The 11,917-nt window shown below is 43.0% G+C and overlaps 1 protein-coding gene across 1 annotated transcript; it reads right to left on the bottom strand.

Moving 5' to 3' along the window:
* Positions 1-3,616: 3,616 nt before the first annotated feature.
* LOC117839310 (7-deoxyloganetin glucosyltransferase) lies at positions 3,617-5,745 on the bottom strand. Its single transcript, XM_034719648.2, has 2 exons — positions 5,038-5,745; positions 3,617-4,979 (listed from the first exon to the last, which is right to left on the bottom strand). The coding sequence occupies exons 1-2, from the start codon at positions 5,726-5,728 to the stop codon at positions 4,003-4,005; spliced, it is 1,668 nt and encodes a 555-aa protein (XP_034575539.1). The 5' UTR covers positions 5,729-5,745; the 3' UTR covers positions 3,617-4,002.
* Between the last annotated feature and the right edge of the window lie 6,172 nt (positions 5,746-11,917).

Below are 11,917 nucleotides of genomic sequence, written 5' to 3'. Positions count from 1 at the left end.
ATCCTTATTATAATTGAGCCTGAAAGAAGCCACGTCACTGTCTTCGATTCATTGAGGAAAGATCCGGTGGAGTACCAAGACATGCAAGACATGCTAGGCTTGTAATAATTCTGGATCTTTATCTCTATGTAAAAGTTTGTTTTCCTAAATTTTATCCCTGTTACACTATATCATTCATTATTCTAATCCGCAGCGCATGGAAGTAATTCATAAGGACACACAAAGGTCCATTCAAAGAAAAACTTACATGGAACACAGACTTCCCGGTACATATGAAGTCTGCACATTTATTACATTGTATAACATGAATATTTCATAACTTATTTTTTTCCGCACTGAAGTGCTTAAGACAGGAACCGGGGAATAATCTATGTGGCTACTACATCTGTGAGCACATGCACAGTTTTATAGGACCCAAGGGACTAAAGATGACGCCGTACAACTTTAAAGTACGTAAAATAAAACTATTACTAGTTAATTATTTTCTAGCTCCTTATATTTATTTGTTCGTGTAACATTCACAAATTTCCAAATTATAGATGTTAAATATTAAACAAGGACTCTTGAAGGAAGAAAGAGTAGCGGCAATATGTGAAGGTCTCATTGGATTCCTAATGGACGAGGTGGTAAATCCAAAAGGAGAATTTTATTACAATGGACAACAATTAGACGCTCCGAGCAGCAACACCTCGATGGGAAGATTGTAATATATAGTTTGATTTATTTGTATATATAATACGCGCTAATTATGATCGATTTGTACTTGAATTGTGTATATATATAGTAATTGTATAATTACAAATCTCATTCATTTAAATACTAGTTGATTTCATTCTAAAAAAAATATGAACTACTAAAGGTTAACAAAAGGGCCGCGGTACTACGTACGTGATGCATGCATGAGAATTTCAGGCGCCACGCAGGGTGCCATGCAGGGCGCCATTTAGTCCCGGTTGGGAAATCTAACTGGGACTAAAGGGTAACTCTTTACTCCCGGTTGGGTTTCCCAACCGGGAGGAAAGGGGCACCCTTTACTCCCGGTTGCTTTTACCAACCGGGAGTAAAGGGCATGTCCCATGCCTGGCGTGGCAGGCCCTTTAGTCCTGGTTGGTGACACCAACCGGGACTAAAGGGTGACCTTTACTTCCGGTTGAAAGACCCGGGACTAAAGGCCCCCCCTTTGTCCCGGTTGGTTTATCCCGGATGGATTTTCAAGAGATATGCACCCTACCAACAGGGACTAAAGGTCAATTCTCTACTAGTGTATGTGTAGGTGCTTGCTCAAAACAAGACTGATATTCACCAGTTATCCTGCCTTGATTAAGCTTGCATTTAACCAATCAATTGCCCCGCTCCAGGTTTTTAGGTGGTTTCGGAGTTTGATAAGAACCTGATTTTATTTGCCAAAGATACAAAGCTCACCCCAGCTCAACTTCGAGGGGAGGATCATGTCCCAAGGCACCCTGGGGCTGCTAAATGGAAATTTGAGTTAGGGAAACCGCTTGTGTGGCTGCAGTCCTGGGGCTGCTAAATGGAAATTTGAGTTAGGGAAACCGCTTGTGTGGCCGCAGTAGGTGGACCATCTTTCAATGAAGATGTACAAATTGCACCAATGGTACATGGAGGCTTCAGCCAATAGTTTACTCATGCTCGAAGTTTGGATTGGAGATCAACATTATTTCCGTGGGGAAGATATTATAAATGTGCCGCTGGAGCAACTCTATTTCCTTTATAATCAAGATGCACTTGACAAGTCACTCATCAGTTCCTGGCTGGAGGAACTCTATTTCCTTTATAATCAAGATGCACTTGACAAGTCACTCATCAGTTCCTGGGTTCTGTAAGTCTTTAGTTTGCTCTAATTTCAAAATCCCCGCTCTAGTCATTGTGCGAAATCTTAACTCCTATTCAATTTTGTATCATGCAGGATGGAGATTCAAACTTTCTAGAGGAAAGGATACTATGACATCAGCTTCATGGATCCGGATATTATAAACGAGTCAACTATAAGAGATAGACCAAATCGAGCCTTGAAGAACATATATAAGTTCCTAAACAACCAACATTACAAGAAATACATACTTCTACCAAAAACTTCATGTGAGCGTATTTCTCATACCTTTTCTTTTTCAAACTAGCAGTTAAACATAAGACTAACTAGCTTTGACTATGGATATATGTAAAGCTTTCACTGGATACTCCTTGTTATCGCGGTTGATCAAAGCACGGTCTATATCATGGACTCTTTGAGAAAATCAAGAGATCAATATAAAAATCTCATAGACATTCTTAGTACAAAGCATGGGGTCGCTTCTGTCGACATCACGTAGGTGAATTCAAGGAGGAACTTGATTTCAAGCCTGAATTCCTGGTATGTGTTGAATTTCCACATCTCGTGACACTTCCTTGAACACAACAAATATTTCATAACTTCTTTTGCCATATATAATATGTTTGAGATAGAATCCGAAGAATAATTTATGCGGATACTACGTATGTAAGTTCATCCATGACTTTGTAGGTCCCAAGCGTATAACCAACCACAAATTCAGAGTACGTATACAAATTTGTCAGCAATAAATTAGTTCTAATTGTGCAGACTTATTGATCTACTATATAATAACTTTTGCCAATGATACAGATGAGAGACATGAAGGAAACCCTCATCAAGATGGAAAAATCAGAGCAATTCAAAAACAACTCAGTGAATTTCTTGTAGATGAGGTAGTAAATCCAGCGGGGGAGTTCCATAATGATGGATCAAATCTGCATCACCGTCAGGACTCGGGTTAAGAGTAGTTGATCCAAATGTTGAACTTCAAGTATTGCTACAATGTAATATTATTTATAAATGTCAATGCAGAAGATGTCTATATATTTAATATAATATCAAATGTAATATTATAGATAAATACAACTTTATATGTATTAGCGTATTGGAACTAGTAGACGTAAAGAAAATAAATATGAAATACTACTGTAGAATAAAGAAATAGAAAAGAATGAGAAAAGAAACATAAAAGAAAAAAGACATTTAGTACCGGTTGTTTATACCAACCGGTACTAAATTGGCCTCGCTCACGCGCAACATGGCAGCCAATTTAGTACCGGTTGGTATAAACAACCGGTACTAAAGGCCCCCTTTAGTATCAGTTATTTGACCTGGTATTAAAGATCCTCCTAGTACCGAAGTAGCAATACCGGTTGCACAATCAGAACTAAAGGGGGTTAGGCTGAAGGCGCTTTATGTGGCACGCTGGCTTTGCTCCTTTACCGGTATTGCATGTTTGGCCACAAAATAAATGAAAGTAAATGCATTTGGTTTCTCCATTATTAGTCTGTACAAGCTCATTAAACTGGTACTGTTAGTTCCGGACTCAACCACAACAGTTTAGAAATCTACTGAACGATGGCTTTAGGTTTTAGCTTCAAAACTATCGAGAAGCTGTCAGCTTTGGTTGTGTAACTGGTCAATATGTTTGTGTGAACTTATTACTGGTTTCTATATATGTTCGTCAAGGCTGTAGAAATTTCTGGATTCCTTTTCAAAAAAAGAAATTTCTGGATCCACCACTACACTCATGTACATATCTTTGCTCCACACTTACGAAGCCAATGAAAAAACATGCAACGCTTTGATTTACACCATGATTATTTAAATGTTACATCTAATAAATGACGCAAATGAACTAAAATTGCCAGGCATAAGTACACACTCCTCCGTCCTAAATTGTAGATCGTTTTGATTTTTTGCTATGCATCTAGATACAATGTATATCTAAAATCTACGTGCATAATTATATCTATGGATTAAAAACTAAAACGATCCATAGTTTGAAACGGAGGAGCATGAACTAGAATAATTCAGACGCTTGGGGCTCTGAACCACCCGAAATATCTATCATATCCTTCACTTCATAGCACACATATGAAGAAGAAATTTGGTGAAGAAAAAGATTCAGATACTTGAGGAGCCAGGGTGGTGGGACGAGATGATGAGAACTAAAGCTCTTTCTTAGAAGGATGGAAAACCTCATTGACCAACCTATCAAGGTTGACCCTAGAGGACCCACCTGGCTCCGAAGCCGCAGCTGCCCTCTCCTTCCATTCGGCAGCTCGCCGCCTCAGCTCCATCCCTTTCTCCCCTCTTCCCATCACATCCCTTACCAGCGCCTCCACCTCCGCTCTCTTGACATCGCCGCCGACCTCGACGCCGACGCGCCACTCCATGCAGGCGAACCGGCAGTTGGTCTGCTGATCCGCGCCAAAGGGCCAGCACAGCATGGGCACACCGGAACATATGCTCTCCAGCATCGAGTTCCACCCGCAGTGCGTCAGGAACGCGCCGACGGCCTCGTGCCGGAGCACCGCCACCTGCGGGCACCATCTCGTGACGTAGCACCTCCCCTTCGTCTCCTCGACGAACTTCGGCGTGATTCCGCCGCCGGAGGCGCCGTTTGCTTGGTCATCTCTGATTACCATCAAGAACTCGTAGCCGCTGTTGGCCAAACCCCACGCGAACTCCTCTATCTGCTGGGTTGTTAGCACGGCTATGCTCCCGAAGTTGGCGTACACCACGGAGCGGGGCCGCTTGGTTCCTAGCCATGCCAGGCACCCGTCGTCCTCCTTGGTGAGGCTAGCGGCCGGCGGCGCGTCGAGCGGCGGGGCCCCGCCGCCTGCAACGACGACTTGTTGAGCGAGCAAGGGGACCGGCCCAACGGCGTAGATGGGCGGGAGGAAGGCGGACATGGCTTCGACGACCTCGCCCTCGAGCTCGTCGAACGTGTTGAGCACCACGGCGGAGGCGACGGTCCGGACGCAGTCCGCGAGGCCGAGGACGCGGCGGAGCATGGCGTCGTCGGCGTCCGTCGTGCGGATGAAGCTTGGGAAGTCGCGCAGGCGCATGTCCGCCGGCATCCCGGGCACCCAGTCGATGACTGTGCTGTCAAGATAGCCATTGCTCAGCTGCGCTGCATCTGCATATAGGAGATTAATTATAACACTTAGTCGATTAATGGACATTTGGATGCTTTGAAAATAGCGGAACGAAGCCCTTGTCGATGAGCTGCTGGCACTGCTGCGACGCCATGAGCCCGCAGGCGCTCGGCGTCCAGAAGGCGACGGCCGGGACGCCGACCTCCCCGGCGGCGCGCAGGACGGACTCGACGTCGGAGACGACGCAGGTAGCCGGTGCGCCGGCGGCAGCCGCGTCGTCGAGCAGTTTCTTGAGGTGCGAACCGGCAGAGGTCTCGAGGGATGAAAGCAGGGCGACCATGTACTGCGGAGTGTCGCCGTCGTCGCCGCCTTCGCCAGACGGCGGCGGCAGGCCGTCCGGGACGGAGGCGAAAGCGAACCCCGGGGCGCCGGCGAGCGCGTCGGGTCCCCGCGAGCGGAGGACGCGGCGGCGGTTGCGGTCGGAGTGGACGAAGGTGACGCGGACGCCGCCCCGTTCATGGACGAGCTTGGCCAGGTGCAGCGCCGCCTTGACGTGTCCCTGCGCCGGGAACGGGAAGAAAACCGCGTGGGCGGCTGGCTTCCGCTTCTCCACGGAGGCGGCGTCAGGTGGAGCAGTAGCCGACATGGTCGAGGGTGAGGTCAGATCGATGGCGGTGGCAATGGACTTGGTTTTGCCTGCAACCAAGCGCCTGCTACGGCATAATACAAGTGCTGCTACGTGTACATCAGTGCTGAGACAGTGAAATAAATGGTCTGGCTTGCCATATGCCATAATGGTTGCATAGAACTGTGCCACCAAACGCATCAATTTGTATACTCCCTATAGATCATTTTAGGTCACTAGCTATGATTTATGACGGATGGCATATGTACGCTGTCATTGCACATGCATGGGAACATGTGACAGCAAGCCTGAATGTTCCGTGCAAGGCTCCTAGCACCGACAGCTACAAAAACACTCGTTGGATTATTTTGTGATTGTTTGGATCTCAAAAAATAGAGCAAGTTATGATAAAAACGAATTAAGAAGATTTTTAGAAAAAAATAGAGCAAGCCTGAATGATCTTTTAGCATGTTCTTTGAGAATTCTTTATTTATTTGGGTCACAAAAACTGAAAAAAAAAGAGTTTTACTAACACTGTTTAAAACTGGGCTTAAAGAACAACAGTGAAAAAGTGACCCAAGTTGATGTTGACGACCTCCGTTCTCGATGTAGCCTCCAGTTCTCCTGCCGCTCCAGCCTCTAATAGGATCCTCTTCTCTATCCAGTGCTAGAAATCTAACCAAGGCCAACGGACACTACTGGGAAACAACAACTTTGCCGAGTGCCTGGCACCTCGGCGAAGCCCCTAAAACACTCGGCAAAGTCTTTACCGAGTGTAACACTCTGCATATGACACTTGACGAAAATTCTGCCAGCAAACAGATATTTGCCGAGTGTCATATGTTGGGCACTCGGCAAACACTTTGCCGAGTGTTGGAATATACTCAGCAAAGTTTAACCCTCGGCAAAAAGGGGGCTGACGGCCGCTCACGGTGAGGGCTAGTTTGCTGAGTGTCACACGGTAGACACTCGGCAAAGTAATCAATACTTTGCCGAGTGTTATATCCTCGACACTTGGCAAAGCATTAATTACTTTGCCGAGTGTCAGAGCCCCGACACTTGGCAAATAAGCATCACCAGCCAGCCTTTTCAGGGCTCCTTTGCTGAGTGTTAGAGCCTTGACACTCGGCAAAGTATATAACCTTTGCCAAGTGTTTTGGCTTTAACACTCGGCAAACTTAAAGCACTCGGCAAAAAGGATCCAGAATAACAGAATCTGGCATCTTTGCAGAGTGTTAAAGAGATGTGTAGGATGTCTCACCGTATCTCTTTCGAACGGGAGACGCCTAACTAGGTTACGTGATATACGAACATCATACGGAAAGAGATGTGTAGGATGTCTCACCTTGCTATCCTACAAAGTGACGAGTCGTGGACGGTAACGTAGCCTCTCCTGCAAGAAAAGAAACATAGAAGTGTCAAGTCGTAATTTTGGCAGCACCTTCCCTGCACGAGGTTTCTAAAACCTGCATCAAATCAAACGGCACGATGGCAGTATTGATTCCGGAAAAAAAAATTGCCGATAGGTAGTTGGCAAAACGATGAATGGCCAACAGTTAAGATGTTGCCAATGGTTTCAAGTCAAGCTGTCGGTTTTTCTATCAAATGGCCTACGGTTCAAAATATGCCCAACTGCCAAACGTTGACTTGTTGGGCAATAGGATGAATGGCCGATAGCGCAAGGTATTTCCCAAGAGCCTTGCTATGAAACATGGCACAGCTGAGAGTTATGAGAATAACTGGCAGTTTACTATAAACACTGCTCTATTTGGTGAATCATTGCCGACGGTTACTTGTAGACCCATCAGCTTTGGTGCTGCACGGCCGATTGTTCAAACTTTTGTCCGATAGTTTAATCTAACATATGGTTATTTCCAACGAGATCAAATATGATGCTTGGCTAGAACATGTAGTGAAAGTGAATGATGGTTTAGTTTTTTTCGAGATCTTTGAAACTATAGTGATGACTCATACGTCTCTTGTCCTTTTAAATTTTATGTATGTGACACATAATTTTGTTTTTCAATAGCAGCAAATTTTCCACATAAATTTCCTTTAAAACTAAATTAGCTTGAAATTAAACATCTGTAAAACTAAAAAAAGTAAATTGTATTTTTCATCCTTTAAATATTGCAAAAGTTTTAATCTCATCCTATGTTGCAATAAGTGCGAATCAACCTTTTAACTAATTAAATTTGTACACTAATCATTCTTACCTCCGCTTAACAATAGTCTATTACCATCTTATAGTGCTTAGGCTATGTAATAGTCTAACTAATCGTCGTGCAGCTAGCTACATCAAAATGTTGAGTTCGGTGTGAACTGAGCAACTCTGGCAGACCCTCTAAACAGACTATTTGAAGGACGTGATTGCAACTAGAGGAACTAAATTGTTGCAATTTACTCTTTGGAGAATACAATAAGAAACAACGGTTTACTAGTGAATTTCCTTGCCTATTTGCTTTAATTTTTTTATTTGTAACACTATTTTTTCATGTGCCTCGTACGTGAGTTTATTTTAAAATTTAATGTGAAATTAAAGAATATTTGAAGTTACCTGTCATATGCATAATTATCAGTTTATCACACAAAAGTCTTAAGTTTTTTCACGTATTTTCAAAAAAGAAATCCGGTGCAGAAGTTTTGTTAAATATTTTCCTAAACAAGAAAACTTAGCACTCATGGACGGCCAAATTAATGGAAGATTATCCAGGAAACGGACAATGTGGATGGCGAGCCCACGAAATTTTAGCGCTCAACAAAAAGTTCTCGCGCCTAATCACGCTGCCACATAGTCTTTAAACCAATCCTCCACGATTGAAACAAACCGCTCCTTCTCGAAAAGTTTTTCCGCATCCAAAGTCCTATCCCCTTGATCCCCTTGATCCCATCTGTTTCTGGTCGGGAAGGATCTAAAAACTCGGCGTGGCAATGCCCGCTCCTGCAGCCGTAGGACCCGGTCAATCCGTGCTGCATCGGTCATTATCCCTGGGTGACGCCTAGTCTCCGTGGATCCTAGTCAATCAGCACCTGCGCCGTCTCCGAGCTCGGTAAGATGCAAATCACTACACCATCACCTGTTCTAACCAAATAGAGAACTCACCTTCCATCCAGCTTTTTTATCCCGATTGACTTTGGATCTAAGACTAAAGTACCTTTAATCCCGGATAAAAAATGAGCCACTGAAGACCACTGACGGGAGGAGCTTTACTCCTGGTTGCAAAGACCAACTGGGACTAAAGCCCCCATGTCCCGATTGAAACGGCTAAAAAAATTTGGCACTAACGGTGGGAGCTTTCGTCCCGGTGTCAAATTCCAACCGGAACCAAAGCCCCCCTTTAGTCCGAGTTTGTAATTCCAACCGGGACAAAAGATTTAATCCGCGTTGGAATTACCAATCGGGATATTAGGGGGGGCATTTGTCCCGGTTGGAATTTCATGTCACTGTAATTTAACAATAATTGTATTTCTTTGACCAATAATTTCTTTATCTCATGGTTATTGCAAGGACTAAATATTATGAACACATTTACTCTACTTTTCTCATATCTAATATTGATCAAGTTCTTTATCTAATACAAAGCCTTATGTTCATTTTTTATGTAATATGATGCAGATAGACTGGTAATGGATGTATCACCTCCGCTGCTCCAATCCTAGAGAATAGTATCTACACATGGCATGAATGTGCTTACACTATTCTCTAGTTTTGGAGTGGAGGTGACTCTCCATTCTCTGGTATTGGAGGAACATTCTAAAGAGCTGGTTCCTCCGCTCCTCCAATACTAGAGAACAGTGTCTGCACATGGCATGAATGTGCTTACACTATTCTCTGGTACTAGAGGAGTAGAGGTTGCTCTCGTAGAAGATTGAGTTATGTATAGAGATGGCTTGGATGATGAACATTCTATTATGTTGTACCATTATTTTAGTTTATATGATTAGTTTGTAAATATAATGTAGGTGTAAGAGATAGAATTTGGTCATTACTACAATTTTTTTTTGAAAGTTTGCATGTTAAATTAGAGTGACATGAAAATTACACCGGTCAACTTAATGCTACAATTGTGGAACAGGACAACAAAGATACAGTAATAAAAACTACGGACGCTCCATAGTGGACTTCACAGAGTCAAGAAATCCAAAAATAATGGTAGAAAAGAAGAACTTCATATCCACAAACTCAGGCTGAATATCATAAAAGAATCTTCTTTTGGAGTCACATTCTCATAATAGAAGTATGGTTGCCCAATAGCTTGTTCAGGTAGAGATCTGATCACTAACCTTGACCCATCAACTTTTGGTTGGTTTTGGCTTGCCAAAAAGGGCTATGCTCAGCGAACATATCTTTTGCCTGGACGGGCTATTGTGTGCCACCATACTTCTATTAGAATGTGCCACTTGCTCCAAAAGACGTTTGGACAATTATTTCAAGATTCCTTTATGATATTCAGCCCGAGTGTGTGGACTTGAAGATCTTCTATTGTACCATTATTTTCTAGTACTAGAGAAGCGGAGTTGACTCTCCATAGACTTCGTAGAAGATTGAGTCATGTGCAGACATGGCTTGGATAGCGAACATTCTATTATGTTATACTATTATTTTAGGATAATTGACTACATGAAGTTCACTATGGAGCATCTGTAATCTTTAGTGTATATGTATCTTTATTGTCTTGTTCCAGAATTATGGTATTTTTTTTTGTCGACCTAGTGAATGTTATGAATGTTGATTGGTGTATTTCATGTGAATTAGTTTTATCTTTATGAAGGTTGATTGTCTAAATTATCAATATCGATCAAGTTCTTTATATAATACGAAGACCTATATCCATTTCTCACGTAATACGATGCAGATGGATCGGCAATGGATGTATAATGTGGATAGGCAGTTTGTTGATGGCTTGCATTATTTTCTCGAAGTGGCCAAAGCCAACTAGCTAGAGAAGAGATTCATATATTGTTCATGCTGTCAATGCAGTAACAAGAAGGACTACTCTTCTTGGGGGACTGTTCACATACACTTGTTTAGATACTGTTTCATGCCTAACTAATTTTTTTGGACAAGCACAGCGAAAGAAGGGTTATAATGGAAGACGACGAAGAAGAGGAGGATGATAACAATATTCCGAAACTGGCTGCAGGCCAAGCTTTTGCGGATACTACAATGGGCGTGGCTGATGAAGAAGAGTTTGCAGAAGACGGTCCTACTGATGATCTTTGTCAGGTGCTACGGGATGCACGAACAGACTGTGAAAACTGATATGGAATCAGAAAAGTTGCAGCGCATGATGGATGATCAGAAAAAAATTGTTGTACCTAGATTACAAGCAGGGGCATAAAAAATTAGGTACCACACTAAAATTGCTGCAATGGAAGTAAAAAAATGGTGTGTTCGATAAGGCATTCAGGGGATATTGAGAACTGTAAAGAACATTCTTCCCAAGAATAATGAATTATCGTCCACAATATATGAAGCTAAACAGTTGGTTTGCCCTCTGCGATTGAAGGTTCAAAAGATACAAGCATGCCCTAATGATTGTATCCTCTATCGTGGTGATGAATATGAGAAATTTGATGCTTGTACTATATGCGAAGCGCTGCGGTATAAGATCAGACGAGATGATCCTAGTGATGTTGAGTGGCAGCCTCCTAAAAAGAGAGTTCCCGCGAAGGTGATGTGGTATTTCCCTATAATACCATGTTTGAAGCGTTTGTTCAGAAACAAGGCTAATGCTAAGTTGATGCGATGGCACAAAGAAGAATGTAAGCAAGATAAGATGCTGAGACACCCCACGGATGGGGCCTAGTAGAGATCAATTGATAGATGTTTCCCGGACTTTGAAAGTGATGCAAGGAACATAAGGTTTAGTTTAATTACTGATGGATTCAATCCATTCGGTGAGTTGAGTAGTGGTCATAGTACTTGGCCTGTGACCCTATGTATGTTCAACCTTCCTCCTTGGTCGTGCATGAAGTGGTAGGTCATTATGACGCCGGTGCTTATCCAAGGCCCAAAATAACCTGGCAACGACATTCACGTGTAACTAAGACTATTGGTTGATGAACTTTTACTGCTGTGGAAGGAAGAAGGTGTACGTGTGTGGGATGAGGATAAACAAGAGAGTTTTGACCTACAAGCATTGTTGTTCGTAACCATCAATGAATGACCTGCGTTGAGTAACCTTTCAGTACAGATAAACAAAGGATATTGGGCCTGCCATTTAGACGACACAGATAGCATGTATTTAAAATATTGTAGGAAGGTCGTGTATATGGGTCATCATTGATTTCTTCCTGCTAAGCACCCGTTAAGAAAGAAAGGGATGCATTTCAAAGGGGCGCCAGACCATCGTA

The sequence above is a fragment of the Setaria viridis genome, chromosome 1, assembly GCF_005286985.2.
Source record: "Setaria viridis chromosome 1, Setaria_viridis_v4.0, whole genome shotgun sequence".
NCBI classification, from domain to species: domain Eukaryota; kingdom Viridiplantae; phylum Streptophyta; class Magnoliopsida; order Poales; family Poaceae; genus Setaria; species Setaria viridis.
This window is presented reverse-complemented; position numbering and strand designations above follow the sequence as displayed.